Source organism: Myiozetetes cayanensis, unplaced genomic scaffold (assembly GCF_022539395.1).
Source record: "Myiozetetes cayanensis isolate MyiCay16 unplaced genomic scaffold, myiCay2020 scf3, whole genome shotgun sequence".
Taxonomy (NCBI): domain Eukaryota; kingdom Metazoa; phylum Chordata; class Aves; order Passeriformes; family Tyrannidae; genus Myiozetetes; species Myiozetetes cayanensis.
The window spans coordinates 21,715,747-21,733,740 of NW_026087521.1; the positions used below are offsets into that span (position 1 = coordinate 21,715,747).

Sequence of the window (17,994 nt, forward strand, 5' to 3'; positions counted from 1 at the left end):
AGTAAAGAATAAAAGGTGTTTCAACAGAACCTGCGCCATACAATTTTGAAGACAAGCTGTGATGCAAGGTTAGATGCCAGCTGGGCTGGGGAAGGAAAAATGTTTTCCTCTAATTTGCAGAGCAGCTACAGAACTGTTCCACAGTGCTGTAGGCAACAATCGATAAATAAGAGGAGAGAGATCTCAAATCCCACTGTGTTGCTTGGTCCATCTTCCCCACAGTCTTGAAAAGGAGTGTGATATAGTCTTATGTTTCAGACCTCAAAGGAACCACTGAGGGGCTCTTGAAACACCTAGATTTCCCCATACCTTGAAAGTATGACTGTACATCCAAAGCAAAATCAATGTTATCCTTTGATGAGCAAAACTTACTTTTCTTGAAGTAAAGAGTCTGATGTAAAAAATGAGGGCTAGAAAAGATACGGCAAACAAAATGACATGTACAATGGGCACTGCAGGGAAAGAAAAAGTTCTAGCTGGCACCCAAGACAGTATTCGTGCAAGAAATGAAAGAACTTCTTGTCCCACAGCATTGGTTCTCAGGCTCTAGCCTGCTCACTCTCACAGCAAGGATGCATGGCCTGCCCACCAAAGGATAGGATTCTTCCTACTGACACTACACTTCCACATCCATATGGAATCAGCAGAGGCCTTATTGTCCAATTAAAGTAAAACTTGTCATCTTTTGCAACTTTTGTTGCTAATTCATGTCCTTCTGTAATTGAAATCTACAGCATACAAATTCAATACAGGGAAAACCTCCCTCCACCATAGCTTCAGATCCTCTTTCTTCCAGACTATTACTTGTCTGAAAGAGATAATGCAAAATCTCTGAGAAAGGAAATGCAGTAACTGAATCTGAAATGAGCCGCAACTTAATAGATGATTTAGTTACCCACAGAATGGGCTGGGATTCCTAAACTTTTAAAGGTTCAGTACACAGAGAGCAGAAGCAAATGAGCCTTTTATCAGTAAAATAACTAATATGTTATTTGACATCGATCCAGTAATGCAAACTCAGTCCTCTTCGATGAGCTCCCTGCAAAGAAAAACAATGTGGTTTACTCAAAAAAGAGAACTTGTGTCTTCACAGCTCCAAACCCACTTCTAACCACAAAGACAGTTCCTCTTTTTCAATTACCAAGCGGTTTTGCAGTGAGTGGGTAGATGTTTTCTTCAGGCCCAACCAAGAAGGGTATTGAGGGTAAGAAGCTCTTCCTCCGTTTTGCTCACTCCTGGGCTGCCCTGTTGACATGTCCCTCCCATGCGGTGACAGTAATCACAGCTCCCACTCCTGATCTCCCCCAGCCATGCTGATGTGGTCGCTACAGCGAGGTTTGCACTTGTTCCAGACAGTTCTACTTGTCACTGAGAATAATATGAGATGGAAGAGACAGTGGGAATTTTTTTTTTTCCTGTGGAGAGATGCATTCTCCATTACACCTGATTGTTCTTTCATGTAATCAACCTTCTCTTCATCTTATGGAAAATAAGAAAACCAAACTGTGACCTAAATTCAGGACTGGGACAAGATCAAGATTTGGAAAACACTATTAAGAAAAAAAAAATCCTTGGAGAACTAACTTTTTCTTTCCTTTATATAATTCTGTCTTTAATAAAACCTTTAATGTATGATTCACAGCACTAGAAAAAATAACTTTAAGTAGAAAGTTTTCCTCACCTTTTTACTTCATTTTTGATTGCTGAATGTTAGTTCTGAAATTGTGTGAATATTTAAACTGTGAAACTCAAAGTATGAACAATTGTTGTAGAGATTCACATTTAAAGACAAAATTCAATTTTCTGTCAAAGCTAAGTCTGACAAGGATAATAAAATCTGTTTATTAAATAGATATTTATAATACAGATCTTTAAAATCATGACACTTGCTTATATTGATACACATTATGCAATTTCCAATTTATTTCAGTACCTTGGTGCTATGAGCTGGTATCCTGAAATGGAAAAACATGAAATAAGAGTAGCTTCCATGAAGTTCACAGACATCAGCAATGGGTAACACAGCTTGAATCCTAAGGATTACAGTGAGAAATTCAGCCTCAAATAAACAACTGTAATTTCCCTAAGACTGCAAGACCACTGCAATTTCTTCAAAATACAGATAGGCAATTCTACCTGGTGGCTTTCCTTGAGAGAACTTTGTTTAAATGTTAAGTTTTATGCAGAAATAAGCAGCTCTTTGCAATTATTGATGCAAACAGAAATATTGAAGATAAAAATCTATTTTTCAGTGGATCCCTTGGATGTACCATACTTCCACTTCCCTTCAGGACTCAATGCTTAGCCATGATATAAAAACAGAAACAGCTTTTGCATTTTTAATGAAACCCAGGGTATGAAAATAGACCTTTTTTCTTCCCTTTCCTGCATACCCCTATTAAAAAAGCAAACAAAATCCTAACAATAAAGCCTGAAGGTTACAAGGCCCTTAGGAACACTACCAGCCAGCTGGTCTGAAAAGAACAGTGTGAAGCAAAATGTACCACCTGTAACACCCAGAACTCTCTTTGAGTGGTAAGATCTATACAGGAACAGCAAAAGCTAACAGAAATGAGAAAAAAAAAAAAATAAATCAAGGAATGCAAGTGCTTAGAAGGTGAGGACAGTACCAGCAGGTATCCATCAAAAGTATACTATATTTTTAGATACTTACACTATGACCACACAAGGGAGGTGTGTAAATAACCTCAAAATGGCTTTGGCTATACAATAACTGTTTGTTTTATGAAATAAAACATGCACGCCCCCCCCCCCCAAAAAAGCCAAAAACCCAAACCAAAACCAACCCTCCCCAAAATCGCACAAAATATTAAATATCTTGTAAAGTACTTCCATCTGCTCTTTATGTGCATTTGCAACAAAAAAAATGCTGCCTATATTCTATAGCTAAAATATTTTCCATTCCACTAAAATATGAACACACTTATACCCAGAAGCGTGTAAAGCTGAAGAACTTAGGATTGCTGAGAAGTACTTTGGAATCTTTGGTTCCTACTATTTTTGCTTTACAATAAGACCCAACTCCCTTCTGTGACACCTGCAGACCGAGGAGTCCTGTATATGCACGCATTTCAAATTATTTTAATGCTGCAATATCAAGATTTTCTGCCATATTCTCCCTTCCTTACACTTTTTGGACACAGTTACAGGCACTTAAGCAGGGGCAAAAGGGCCTATAAGTAGAGCAGAAGGGGCTGCCATCTGTTCCAGCCTGATCTTTTGGAAGATATGAAGAGAAGTCAGTATACAGCTTTGCATAAAGACTTGTGTCCCCAGATTTTCCTCCTGTGCTTCTTCAGCTCTTTCCTGCAATACAAAGTGATGGGGGGATTGCTTTAGCACCTGCCAGATGGACAATTAATTTATCAGACCATGAGAAGCCAAGACATTCACCTCAAACCACAGAAAACTAGCAAAGTGCTCATTTTGATATCAAGTTTTCACCTTAGTGAGCACTCCAGTTGTGCAGCTGAAAGCCACGGTGGGCATAGGACAGCTGCGCTCTGGATCTTTGGGCTTTGAAAGGTCTTCAATCTCCATCGCAGCTATTTGCTGGGAAGCAAAGCAGAGGGAACAGAAATCCGTCTGACAAAGGCTGCTGACTGTGTACGTGATTTCTCCTCAGCAGCTGACCCCCGGAGAGCCTGAAGTGCCTACCCCTATTTCGAGGTGTTTCACCTCAGACTGTGGCAGGCAGCGTGAGGCGGGGGGCGGGTGACACCCCCGGCTGGGAAATCGCGCCGCCAACTACGGGGAAACAGCTTCCTTTCTGCCGCAAGAGGAGGAATGATTTTTTAGTTACAAACTATGTGGGGTTCCGCTGACAATGGAAAGGCTTCCAGCACACGCTGGTTCCCGCACCCGCGGGAGGCCCGGACTCCCCCCACGCTCCGGGGACGTTCGACCCCTGCCGGGCCCCTTCGCGCTCCGGGCGATCTCCCCACGGCCCCTCCCGCAGCACCGGCGGCGTCCGGGCCGCGCTGCCCCTCACGGCGCCCCGGCCGCTCCCACGGCCCCCGGGACAGCGGCAGCATCCCGGAGAATCCCACCCGGGACAGGCGGCGGCGACCGCTCCTCTTCTTCCTTCTCTTCGTCAACTTCTCCTTCCTCATCTTCACCCTCCTCCTCCCCTTGCCCCCTCTCCCCGCCGTCCCTATCCCTATCCCTATCCCTATCCCTATCCCTATCCCTATCCCTATCCCTATCCCTATCCCGGCCCGGCAGGTACCGCGGGGGCGGGAACTGAGGGCGACTCCCCCCCTCTCCCCCCTCATGACGCATGGTCGCGGCGGCCGCGCGCTCGCCGCGCTTCCCCGGCTGCGGCGCGCTGTGGTCTCGCCCGCCCCCGCTGCCATGTTGGATCGCGCGGCCGCCGGGGCCGGGCCGGAGTTGGAAGTTTAGGGGCGGGAGCGATCGGGATCGGCCCCGGCCGGAGCGGCTCCGGCGCGGCTGCACCGCTCCCGGATCCCCGGAACACCCTCCCCGGCGCCCTCCCCGCAGACCGGCAGCTGGCCGAGGCCCCGCCGCCCCTCTCCGCCTCCCTCCTTGTCCGACTCCGCGAGGGAGGGTCCGCGATGCGGCTGCTGTGAGGCCGCGGCGGCGGCGGCCGAGGAGGAGGAGGAGGAGGAAGGGACCGCGGGCGCCATCGGTCGCAGGGTGGCGAGGGCAGCGCCGGGCCGGCCCCGGCCATGAGCGGCGCCCCGCAGCAGCAGCCGCCGCGGCGGGTCACCAACGTGGGCTCGCTGCTGCTCACCCCGCAGGAGAACGAGAGCCTCTTCGGCTTCCTCGGCAAGAAATGCGTGGTGAGTCCCGGCCCGAGGAACGGGGGGCGCGCCGCGCCGTCCCCAGGCGGGCGCGGCGGGCCGGGGCCCGGGGCGGGCGGGGGCGTGTGAGGACAGCCCGGCCGGGCGCCGGGAAGTTGGGGCTGCTGAAGTTTCATCCCACTCCGCTGCCCCGTCCTGGGCCCCGCTGCCCGCCCGGCCCGGCGGGGCGGGGGGCGATGCGCGGCGGCGGCCCCTCGGCTGGCCCTGAGCGCCGGGCCCGGCCTCGCCCTGGCCGGGCGGCCCCGGGACCGCCTCGGATGCCGCTGCGGGCATCGTCCTTCCGCGCCCCGCTGTCCCTCCGACATGGAGCTCCCCCGGCCCTGCAGCTGAGCCGGGCGCTGCGGGGGGAAGCGGCAAGGCAGCAACCGCGGGGCTCGGGGTTCCACAAGTCCCATTGCTCGACGAGGCTGGGACGGGCCCCAGGTGCACCAGCGGTACAACAAAGCAGTGTTGACGAAGTTGTAGGCAGGCTCGTATCAGTGCTAGGCCTGCCTTAGGTTTAGTCTGTACTTTTCTTAGCCTAAACAACAGGTTCGTATACTCTGATGTGACTTAAATACTGCATTTTTTCTTCTTTCTATATCAGTAAGTTTGTATTCAGAATACCTTCTTGCATGTTAATATAAAACTGTGCCAAAGCTGTACTTATCTGTATTAAAGAAGTGCTTGAAGGCTTCAAAAGTTAACCACTTATATTAGAAAAGAATCGGTTTAAAATAAAATATATTGTATTTTTTAAAAAAATGCTGCTTTTTGGAATCCATTGAAAATTATGTCTTCTGATGTTCTGTTTCCAGTACCTAAAATGCTGTTAGGCACTTGCTATAAAGCCATCGAGAGTGTTTCATGAACTTAAAACCGTGACTAAAAACAGGATATCTATGTAGTCATAATGATTCCACGTAATTCTTTGGACTTTGAAATGGTGTTGTTGATCAAACTGACTGTTGCAAGGAAAGTGTAAGATGCAGCAACTGAACAGGAAGTAGAGAATATTTACATTGGGATGGGTTAAATAAGATGCTGTAAGTTAAACATGTCAGAAGGTGCAACGATAAAGTATGTGTTTTAAAAAGTATAAAACCCACCTTCAGTTAAATGAACTGGCATGCACTTTATATCTTCAGCTTTTTTTCTAAAAAAAGAAAAAAGCGCCAAATTTTCTCTAAATATAAAAAATAGCACACAATTTGTGTGTGTAAATTGATTTCTAGGGTTTTTTTCTACAACTTTGATTCTCTCGTCAAGTGAACACACTTTGAATTTTTGTTATACTCAGCTGTAACACTCACCTACTCAAGTTCTCAACTTTTCTGCATGAATAGTATGTTGAAAGCAGACTGGAGGTAAATAGCTTTACACGTCTGGTTGTCATGCGATTTGTGACAGGTTGCAGCTTTCTCAACATGGCTTGCTTGAAACTACACATTCATATGGTTTACTCTGAATGCTGGATGACTTTCCAATGAGGTCCTTCTAATCGTGGTCCGTTCTTTTCCCAACCCTATGCGCTCTCTCAGTCAAACATAGGCTCATCTTACTGCGGTTGAGGGTCTTTGAGTATTGAAGCTCTAGAGATTATTAACCAGGCATTTTGGCTTCCTGCATGGCATGAGACAGAAATTCATGTACAGGTTGAATATCTCTGTCCCTTGGAGGGCAGTGTCTGTCAGAGAAGTGGGATGAGCACCTGGAGATCGTAACAGCTTCGGCTGTCTAACTTGAATCCACAGTGTCTGTCAGAACCCAGCTTGGTACTCTTGACCTTCTAGCCTGACTCAAGGGTAATATGCTATGCTGATAAATATCTTTTTGTTGTAATGTGCAGGATATTTGATCTCTTAATATCTGTGTTTGAATTACTCATTAGTTAAGCTTCAGACCGTAAATGCTGCTTTTTAAGGAAGGAAGATTTTGTGAGTTTTGTAGGACACTACATGATTTCTTTCATATCAGCTGAAATGTCTGGGCTCCCTGGCTGCTACAGGTGGTGTTTCTGTCGCTGTGGGGCATGGAGAGGCTGCTGGATGGGATGTGCATCTGCCACATCAATATAATTTTAGCTTTTGTTGGAGTAGACCTCATGTTTAGGTCACTACTGCAACAAACACCAGAGGAACAGTTGAGACACTAAACTGTGATCCTAGATGCTCTTTGTAGTAATAATTTATAGAGCTCTTAGGGAGCTCAGGCCTGAAGAGCTTGGTTAAGAAAGTATATGGCACTCTGGACCTGATTTATGTCAGTCTTTCTTTTGACTCTGTTTCTGACTGATTAAGGATTCAGCTACCTGAGTTTTCTTCTCTAGAAAAGCAAAGGAATTTATCAAGTAGTATAATTTTGATTGAGCACTTACAATGGATGAACTCCAAAACTGACATAGTTTCAATGGCATCTTAAGTAATGACTGATAAATACAAAAATCACCTGGGAGTGGGTGAAGTGGTGAAGAGCCATTGCCCTGTGTCTTGCTGAGGTTGATACCATTTTCTGGACTACAACTGATACTTTGAGAATCTCACTGACTAGTAGGCCAGTGTACATAGAGAGGGTAATTGATTTTTTTTTTTTTCTTTTTACTCTCTCCCCCCCACCCCCAACTTGCTGATCTGTAAAATGTTTATCTGAATCTATAAGTAATTAAAATACATTTTGCCCATGACAGATCAGGCTTCCAAAATCAGGCCGCTCACTGATAGTCAAAGCTACAGCTATAGTTAATTTGGCTAAAATATAAATCCAAATGTAGAACTACTTGGAGCAGGTATCCAGTGTAAAGTATTCCTTTAGGACTTCATTGTTGTTTAGGCATGTCACTAATTTTCATTCAGGTTTGTGACATTTGTTATCTAGGTCAGGTGTAAAATTTGCTATCTGTAGAAAGTTTAACTATTTTTTTATCATAATGTGGAAATATGCTGTGTAAACTTATAGTAAGGTGAGCTATGAGATTACTTTTGTGCATGTTAATGAAGTATTTTTGTGATTATGCCAAACTTGGAAGTTTTTGCTTAAATCTGTTTAGTTACAAATCAGTTACTTTAAATTTGTTCTGAAGAATGAATCTTGTAAGAAAAAGCAAGCGCTAGATTTCTCATTAATTTGTAATAGGGAAGTAACTTTTATAATTTGCATGATTAATATTATTGAGAAATGTCACTGATGAAAAACTAGTTTATTCTGCAGAAATAATTTTTTGAGAAGCCTTAGGAAAGAAAACAGAAGTATGTACTTGGTTGCATTAGAAGTAGGTCATATGGAGTATGGATATTATATACCAATTAAAAGCAGATCTCAACACTTGGATAAGGTGTAGTGAGTAAGGCTGGGAATATGTTGTTATTTGTAAGATCTTGCCATGGTTGATACGGTAAACAGGAACTGCTGAAGAATGCAAAAAGAGACGTGACACAGCAGTAAACTAAGAAAACTGTTTTGGCTGCTTTTAAAGTGCATGTGACCAGAATAAGTTTGTGTATCGGAGCCAAAGGACAAATTACAGTAATAGCTGAGATAAAACAAAATAAAAACCTGAATGGCAGTTACAGCTCTTAATTGGTAAGATTCAAAGGTTTTATCAGAAAAGGACTTGTAAGATTACTTGTGCACATGAAAACAGCATGAACTAAGACTTGTAGTTGCCCAAACCTGCAGTCCACTTTCAAGTAATGGGCAACTTTACGTGACTGGGAAGTGTTGGGACTTCTCAGTTTGAGTTTAAGCTGCAGTCTGTACATCCAAAGAAAGTTGACATTGTGGTTTAAAAAAGATTTATCTCCAATACAGATAAATAGAACTGAGTCATCAGTTCAGTGGTGATTCTCTCATCTTTGCATTTGTTTTTAAACAAAATTTGGAGGAATAAGACAAAGTGTAAAGGACAGAATCTTGTGGAACAGAAGAGCACTGAGAGTTACTCCTGGATACCTTTTGAGATCTGTCCTGTTCTACAAAAGACATGTAACATCTTCAGATGCCTCACTGGTATCCACTAGAGTCAGTTCCCTAAACAACTTGTCAGCAATAATCTTCCATTGTAGAGGAAATTACGCTGGGTTTTGACAGTTCCTTTGAACCAAACCTGTGGCTACGAAACTGATTTTCATAGTAATGGGTCGTATCGGACCCTTCAGCAAGTGGCTCAGCCACTGTCCTTATCATAAAATGTTTCTCGTGCTTGTTTTTCTCACATCTTGCTATTAAGCTAAGGCAGTGAACTATGCTGTAAACACATTATTTACCCATGGATGAGAAATGTTTTGAGACCACTTGTGAACACTATTGCATCTCATAACTGTATGTATTTGAGACAAAGCAACAATTCATGAGATTTGGTTCAGCAGTAAGAGACAAATTTAGATATTAAAATCCCAACATTGTCAGTAAACCTCACTGTCGTTTATCTAAATCTTCTATTCAACTTACTTTAAGATAAAAACTTCAGCTGAATTTCTGTCTTTGCTTTAGTGGTTCTAGTGGTTAAATCTCTACTGACCGTGCTTGTACCTCATGTGCTAGACACATAAATTTGAGTCTTGACCTGCAGAGTGAGTCCTTCTAGGGTTGGTTTGTATCTCTGCTGTGAAGCATTATGTATTACTAAACAGAAGGTTATCTAGTGAGATAGACCTAGAATAAGTGTCTCACTCTGTTAAAGTCTTCAGCGCTCTTAAATTCTTTTCTGAACATCTTCGTAGATCTTTTCTCTGTTTTTGAGGTAAAGTGCCAAAAGTCTCTTAGCATCTCCATGGTTAATTAGCTGGTCAAGCGTACCACTTGTGCTCCTGATAAGAGATCTGGAATCTTATTGTGTACGTATACAACAGTACAAAACCAATTTGTAGGCACAAGCTGTTGTGTTGTAACTTACTTGTTCTTCACAGCTAAGAATCATATTGAGGAATTTAGAGGAGGTTTAATGTAGGATTCAGATGAACACTCATGTTTTGAATACAAGATTTCCACCAAGATGTCCAGATACCCTGTGCTTAGGAGAACACCCAAGGAAGAGGTAGTTTCTTATTAGAAGATTAAGACTTTGCTATTTCATGCAAATATGTCAACATAAAGACTACTTAGTTCTTCCTTTAATGGAAGATTGATGTGATTTCTTGGCATTATCTGATTGTAAATACTGTTTTGAATTTGTTATCACTAGACCATTTTTCTCACTAGACCCCATTTTATTCTGGGGTTCTCAAAGATTTTGTATAAGCCAAATTTGTAGCAAGTAAAATGTGTAAGTTCCATCTTAGACCATGAAATTTCAGGGTAAAAACATGATAATGGAGTGTTCTAATTTTAGGTCTCAAATTTCTTCTTTTGAAGGAGTTCTGGTACTTCCACCTGAAAAAACTCACTCATTTTTTCTTTAGGACTTATGACCCTTATTGCTCCACTGTTAGTGTCTCTAGTAGTGCCAGCATTAAGAACTCATCCACTGCCGTCATTAGTAGTGGCTGCAGGTGACAGCAATGGCAGCAATTGCTTAGTGCTGGAATGAGTGAAGCATTGAAGTGATTTGTATATGATGAGTGAGTGGCACCTAGGAACTTGGCTGTAGTTCATTCCCCAACGTGAAAAAAGACCTGATTCTGTCATCAACCTTTTGTAGACAAAACTGTCTGCAGAGTAGATGGGATTTGTGGAGCTTTTGAATGCTCAGTTTGCTGAGAAAGTTTGCTCTTGACTTAAAGCTGTGTGGTAAGATTTGTGCTCCACTGAGCATGTTTTGTAGGCTTGTCTCTTGAGGAATCTTTGCAGTACAGAAATAAAACTTAGTATAGTGCAGGGGACTTATGGTTTCATGACCTAATACCTCCATAATAAAATACAGGAAGTAACGAAAATGTGTCATAGGTACTAGAGAGAGTTAGTTATGGTAGGTTAGGGTACAATTTCCTCAAGAAAGGCTGACTTTAAGTCTTACTGGGTCACAGAGGGATATATTTTTTTTTTTTTATTGGACAGTTTGTTTTCCTTTTAACAGTAAATCATACAAAGTGGATTTAGTGGAACTAGAAGTGTATTTTCATGAGAGGTTTTAAACAACCTGCTGTACTGAGACATGACTCAGTTACTGTAGAAGACAGTTTAGTTTCTCAAGGTATTTGCTTGGGTACACTGGCACACTAACTTCTGTGGCTTCCAGACATGTTGTTTATGGCTGGCTAAGCAATAAAATGGGAACAGTAGGTGTGCAGTTACATTTAGAGACAGTTGCAGTTAAATTTGAAGATCCTGAAGTGTGCTGTGATTGTCACATGAAGGAGCAGTGTTCTAGAAGGACCAAATGGAAACAGAAAAGGTGCATTGCAAGCAATCATGAGGACACTTTCTTAGAAAGCTTCTCATTTTATTAATTCTTCAAATTCGGTAGTGTTTTCTCAGATACCCATGAGTTAAAGGTAGACAATTTTGCTGATACCTCTTTGTGCAGAGAATGACACTTCAGGCATCTCAAATTGGAATGCTTGTGTTAAGAGTACATGGTTCTGGAATGAGTTCATTAAATGAATTACTCAGTTCCTGTAGACATAATGTTCTGTGGAGATAATCATTGCTGGCAAGGAAACTGTTGCTGCAAAGCTCCACAACATACTGACAGATCTGCAGATCGCAGCTCACCTTAGGCACTTGCTTTCATACATGCATCCCCACCTTGGTGAGGCAGTTTTCCCTCTACTGTTTAGCTGTTCTTTAAATCCTCACTCTTAAGGCAGCTTTTCTTCTTTTTACATTTTCTGAGAAACAGTTTAATACGTTTTCCAGTTTTCGAGTGTGTCTAGCTTAAAGCCAAAAGATCACCCTAAGGCTTGGTAATCAAGGTTGTGTTTCCGTTTCTGTGAGACGGTTTCACACACCGTTTTGCCCTTCAGAATCTTATGTGTAATTCAGAATTCCCCTGCATTCATCTTCTTTCTCTTCAATGCAAATGTGTTATTTTGCCTTTATCTCCCTTGTTAATTCGCCACTGCAGCTTCACAGTGGTGTATTTAGTGAGCACAGATATGTTCCTGTATAAGCTTATTTTGTATGTGAAGGTACTGTGTCTACAGTTTGAGAAACACCAACCTAGCAAAAGAAAATGGCTTTTGCCTTTTTGAACAGCTGAGAAAACTGTATTTAATTATTTGAACTCTTAATTATGTAAAGCTAAGTCTTGCCTCTGAGATTACAAACCCTTTTGCAAACCCTTTGTATTTATTTCAAGTGTTACTGATGATGGCTTTCCCAAAACTTAGACCCTTGCTGAGATTAAGTAACAAGGCCCAATACTTGTCTTGCTGTCTCTTGCTGGAGAACAAGAATATTTGAAAATGGGACTTTAGCAGTAAATTGTAAATGCTTTCTCTTCTCTCAAGGTACTGGCCTAGAGATTTATTTATCTGTATGTGGGTAGTGGATAAGAAAAGAAATTAGTATTAATTTGTTGTATTAATATTTTTCTGTGTTAGGGATAAAGAAAAGTAACAGATGTTTTACAATCTCCTTAGTATGTTTTATAACAGTAATTTATTGACTTAAAAAAATTTTAGGTTCTATGTAGGAAATAATGCTTTAATATTTTTATGCAGCCGATTACTAAAAAGTTGACAATTATGTTTTAGGAATCGATTTAACCACTGTTTCTCTTGTAAGTCCTATCCTGCTGATGTGTTTTGTACAGTGTCCTCTGTCCTCCAAATCTCATGTCTCCATTTTCATCAGGATCTCCTTGACCTCTCTTATCACACATGCTCTTTTTCCCTTTTTTTCTCAAGTTTTCTCTCCTGTCCCAGCAAAAGGGTTTCCTCTGTTTACTTCCTCTTTCCCTCTTGTACCTCAAGTGCTTCCAGGATCTTCCTTCCTTCTTTCAACCCCTGCATCCATAATCTGCACAAAGATCTCCAGGTAGGACTGACTCTCCTCCTCACTGTTCTTCCCTCTACTCCTTTAGTCCCTCTACTTAACAGTCCCACAACTGCTTTGTTCTTGCTGATGAACTTTGTGTGTCATCAGACATGTAGTCCTATCCATACCCAGTGCTGGGATAGGGAGGGCATGTTTTCTTCTACTCAGCAGTGCACTGCACAAGGAAAGAGACAGGAGAGGAGTCTCTGTGCTAGCCAGCCGTTAGCTGCAGTGGACATAGTGTGCTTTAGCCCGAGGCCTGGCCATTACACATTTCTCACCTATTCCATCTTCACTGCCCAAAGTCATTACTAACATTGCTAATAGGCAAAAGAACTTTTGGTGGATATCAGAGGGGGAAGCAAAACCCAGAGTATGGTATTCCTCAGGCTTCTTGCACTGCCCCACCCTCCACTGCTGCTTCTCCAGGGAGGACCAGGCTCTCCAGTTCTTAAGCTGCTATATTAGGAAGCTGTATACTGGAAGATACAGCTTCAGCAACTCTACAGACTCAGATCTGAAACCGCAGAATTGCTTAGTCCTGCTTCGAGTGAACTGTAAGTTATTTCCTGCTCCTCTAACCATGTGACAACTCTCTCTGAGCACAGCTAAGATGTGGTCATTCTTTGTAAGTAGACATTTTTTCCCTTTACTCCCCCTCAGTCAGCCAAAGCAAACAGAAACATCACTTGGCTTATGACACTAAATATACACAAAGGCATCCAAATAGGCTGCACTCTGTAAAACTGTGCTTGATTTTTGTGGTTAACTGAAAAGAGGAAGAAAACTATGAACATCCTGTAGTGGTGTGTGTTCTGTGTAATACCACAGGCAAAAGCTTCCCCTTGCATTTGCAAAGAAGGAAGCAGTATTTTCTTATAAATAAAACGCAGTACTATTTTATTTTATTTGCTTTAGTTTTTAGTTGAAAGTATTTCAGATATGAAATTCATTTTTTACTGAATGCGCATTTATTAGTGTTTATATTTTTAGTAACCTGAAAATTAACAGTTAAAAAAAATACAGGTTTGGGCTTAATTTTTTGCAATGTTACATCAACCAGTATTTTTTAGCCCTACAATAGGTATTGTCATTTTGACCTTTCTTAAACAGTTTTGATTTCTTTGTGCTAAACTGTACTGTTAGCACTGTGCTCAGTTTGTGTAGCTTGAACTTTAAAATTATACAAGGTCTTAAAGTGTGACTACAGCAGAAAGTGCAGGTTGCACTTGATCTCTAGAACTCAGCAGCGATTCAACAAACCATTTATCTCCTTAAAAATATTATAGTTTTGTCTCTAAGAGATTTGTCCATATCAGTTCCAGGTGCCAATATTTCTATTCTTGAGAGACTAATCATAAATCTGTATCTCTGCACAGAGCATGCCCTTCCTTGCATTACTTCAAGCATCTAGATGCAGTAAACCTGTAACTGTATTACAGTTTTGTTTGCTAGGATGCATGGAGATGGATTTGGTGCTGAATATTTTGCTGGGATATGTGGATCTCCATGTCATGGTTTTGACTTCATATTTTTGTGTCATTCTTTGAATGTTTTGGTTCTTCATTGAGACTTTTTCTTAATAACCTCTTTGAACATTTCTGGGCTTTTCTACCTGTACACAAGTAATCCTGTCTGTTTCTTTGCCCTCCTCATATTGTTTAGATGAAATTTTCTTGTGGAACAAGTACTTATGCTGCTGCTCTGCTTCACACTGTATGATGGAGGAGTCCGTCCCTCATCGTGGCCATACTTGTCTGGATCATGCTTTTATGTCCCAGATAACCAGAACTGACAGCCTCAAAGTGGGAGGTACACAGCACACTTTTAAGTCTGGTGGCAGAAGGATGCACCTTGTCCTTTTTCTCACCTCTGATCTGTGAGCCAGCTGTGCTAACACACTGATGCTAACAAACTGAAGTAGGGTAGTAGCATGAGCTCAGGCACAGTCCCATGACTGTCCATGCTGTTCAGTTTATTGGCACGCTTCCTGGCACAGGTTTGAGTGCTAGCAAGTAGTCATCCAAATTAATAATGAGCGTGGGTTTGGTGTAAACACAGTTCCTGATACATGGCATGGATAGGGCCATCATTACCCAATTTGTGTTGTACTGGTAAGAGAGTTTGTTCCTCTGTGCAGATGTGCTTTCTGCTGTACCATTAGCCACCATACCCGGAAAGTGACCCTGTTCTTAGTAACTAATGTTTGCACAAGCAGTGGAAGCTGCCAGGAGACAGAAACTGCTGCTGTGCTCATGACTGACTGCTTTGACATCAAGTCAAAGTCAGATCTAGCTTTCACGATGGCAACAAAATTCAATATTGTCTTTCTGCTCCTAGAAGTTGCTTTTGGAAACCTGAGAAAATGCAAGTGTCTAGAATTTTCCAGCAAATGAGAGTGTTCCTGTACATGTAACAACCTGCTGCAGTGGACAAATTATTAAGTGTATCTGTTACTGATGTCATCATGTTTCTGATCTCCTCTGATTTCACAGGAAAAAAAATGTTGTGAGGACATGTAGCTAACTTGTAGCTATGCTTCTGCAGACTGCATTAGGTACAGCAAGGATGACCTTAAAGGATGCTGCATTTCCTTCACTTCTTGGTTTCAGAGCACTGGCCTATGAAGAAAATGTATTCCTGTATAGAGCTTTCTTTTCTGATGAGTAGGTTGTAAATAATTTAAGAAAAGTTCTGTCCATTTTCAGAGACTCCAGGGATGTCCTGAGTTCTCTTGGAATCTTACCTGAAGCTGCATTTTGGAGCGTTTTAGCAGTTTTTTGTCAGTTCAAATGCAACAGTTTGTTTCTGACTTGAGCTCCAGAGACAGTTTTAAGGTCTGTAGTGTATTTAATGATAGTTTAATCATCACATACTCTGTCTGTTCTGATATCTCACCTTGATCATCCATTCTGTCTGGGATGTAGAGGTACGAGCTCAGGAACCTTTTTGGTTCTGTCTTCTGTGCCCACTAGATCTGTTAGACAGTGTTTGCATGCCTCAGTTATGTAGACACTTTTGTCCCCTCTAGTGTCTGGTTATTCCCTTTTTCCTCCTCAAGCCATTTTTTTTTTCCCAATGTTACTTTTATAAGTCAGCACTAGCAGGGACTGGTCCCCTGGTGATCCTTAGTGCTGTACAAGAGGTTCTCTCCCACAGCAGGTAGCATTTGCTTCAGAGCAGAAGGGAGATAGCAATCCGTCATGGATTTAGAACCTGAGTGCTTTTAGTCTTTATTTCAGGATGGAGGCCTGCATGTCAATTCTGGCTGAAGTAATAGTTCCAGCCATGAAATGGTGCAGTACCAATATGGCTGGAAATAATTTCTCCAAGGTCACCACATACAAACAGTATCACTATGATGCAAGTTTGAATTAGCAAAGGATGTTACATAGTTGGCTTATTCCAAATAAACAAACCAGCCATCTATACGGAAGTCTACCATGCATCGTGAAGGTTGTTTTTTCACTTCAGATGCTTTGGGCACTTCATTAAGTGCAGCATGGTGCCCTGGTTTGTCAGAGTAACGTAGTCCTGAAGTGGGCTGACAGACACCTCATTTCTTTGACTTTGGAATTCTTCAGAGGACTGTAGTGTTTGTTGCAGAACTGAAGCTTTTACATAGGAACTGGCAGATTTAGAGCTCTTAGTTCCACATCAGCTAGTATAGAGAAGTTGTGTGTCATATTGCACACCACATAGTGGATGGCAGTGGCCTATTAAGGATGCACTTTTGAATAACAAATGTTCAGTGTGATATTTCCATTGGGGAGGTTGGCTAACCTTCAATTTATCCTATAAATCTGCTTCATCTTCTGTAAATAGTCCATGTGCCTAGGAGTGCATACTGGACTATCAGGAAATCAAGATCATCCCCCCTCCCCCCGCCAGGCTTCTTCAAGGTTCACCTGAGTGACTGACACAGTCCATCACCATTTTCCTATAGGAAGCGTTTGTACCACAGTATTGAAGCTTCTGGCAATTTAACTTCTAGGTCTTTCAAGGACCCAGTTTTATAGCCTTTAATCTGATGTTCATAAAAACAACCATACTAAACTTCTAGCAACCCGTTAATGCATTGCTACGTAGGTCCCACTTCTGTGATAATTTCTTCTGAGATTGGGAGAATTTCCATGTAAAGCCTTTTGAGTAGGATGTGATTTTTCTTGAACTCTGTCTTAATTGGGTAATCAGTTTGTTTTTTCTAAAGTATATACTCCTGGGACTGGTATTATCTTTCATACATGCAATATTAAGAGCTTTCTGTTTCTGCACTGGCAGATTGAGGCTGTTCAGGTGCTCAGAGCAATCGGTGTGGTTAGTTGAGCACAAAGGAAGGGAATATCTACAAAAACTTGAAACCCAATGTCTGCTTTGAGTCATTGGGATTTAAGTTTCATCAGTGCCCTTAGGAGAAATAACTTGTTTCCAAAGGTGTTGTACATCTGAAAAAAATAATCAGTATGTCATTAATAACTTTTTTCCTCCATTTTAATGGTTATTACTAGTATTAATGCACATTTTTATTATGTTAGTGTGGTGTAACAATATACCTACTGATTCTACTGTCATAAAACACTATAACTTATCATTGCATAGGTGGAGGTTTTCTGAAAAGTGACTAACGCTTGACCTGACAGTAAAGCTGTTGCCAGTTCTCCCAAGCAGCAAGAACCAGTGACACTGAGCATGCTAGCTGCTGTCAGCTCCTGAACAGACTTGGAGACTTGCAGAACAGTAGTTCAGAAACTGATGCATATAATTTTTCAAATCTGGTACTTGATTAGGGTAATGATATTGGCTAATTGGACTGCCAGTGCAGTATAGATTGATTGTCGTTAGTGTTTCATCTTCACTGTGCTCACAACCAAAGCCATCTTAAAATGTTTTTCATTAAAGTTTATCTTTTGGCTCAACTTGATGTATTTCATTATTTCAGATAAAAAGAGTAAAGGTCAGTTTCAGACCTAATATTTCTTTTAAATGTTTTTTGGAACAAGTATTTTTTGTTCGAAGAGTTTTTTAAATATCTTAAAATACTGTGTTCATGTTAACTATATTGGTGTGACTCTATGGATTCTAAACTCTTATACTGATCTAATAAATATTGATTTTCTTTAATGTAAACTGTTTTTCTTACATGAGATATAGTACTACTTTAGTACTGTTGTAAGTAGAGTGAAATAATTTTTATATTACCTGTAATTTCAGGTGGATACATACTTTTAACTTTCCATGTAACATATATATTATTGCT

The 17,994-nt window shown here is 41.6% G+C and overlaps 1 protein-coding gene across 1 annotated transcript in view; it reads left to right on the top strand.

Annotated features, from left to right (window-relative positions):
• The first annotated feature begins 4,331 nt into the window (after positions 1 to 4,331).
• WASL (WASP like actin nucleation promoting factor) overlaps positions 4,332 to 17,994 on the top strand; it is a 50,648-nt gene continuing 36,985 nt past the window's right edge. Inside the window, exon 1 of the mRNA XM_050324378.1 lies at positions 4,332 to 4,823. Coding sequence (XP_050180335.1) covers positions 4,710 to 4,823 — 114 coding nt within the window. The 5' untranslated portion in view covers positions 4,332 to 4,709. The remainder of the gene's footprint in view (positions 4,824 to 17,994) is intronic.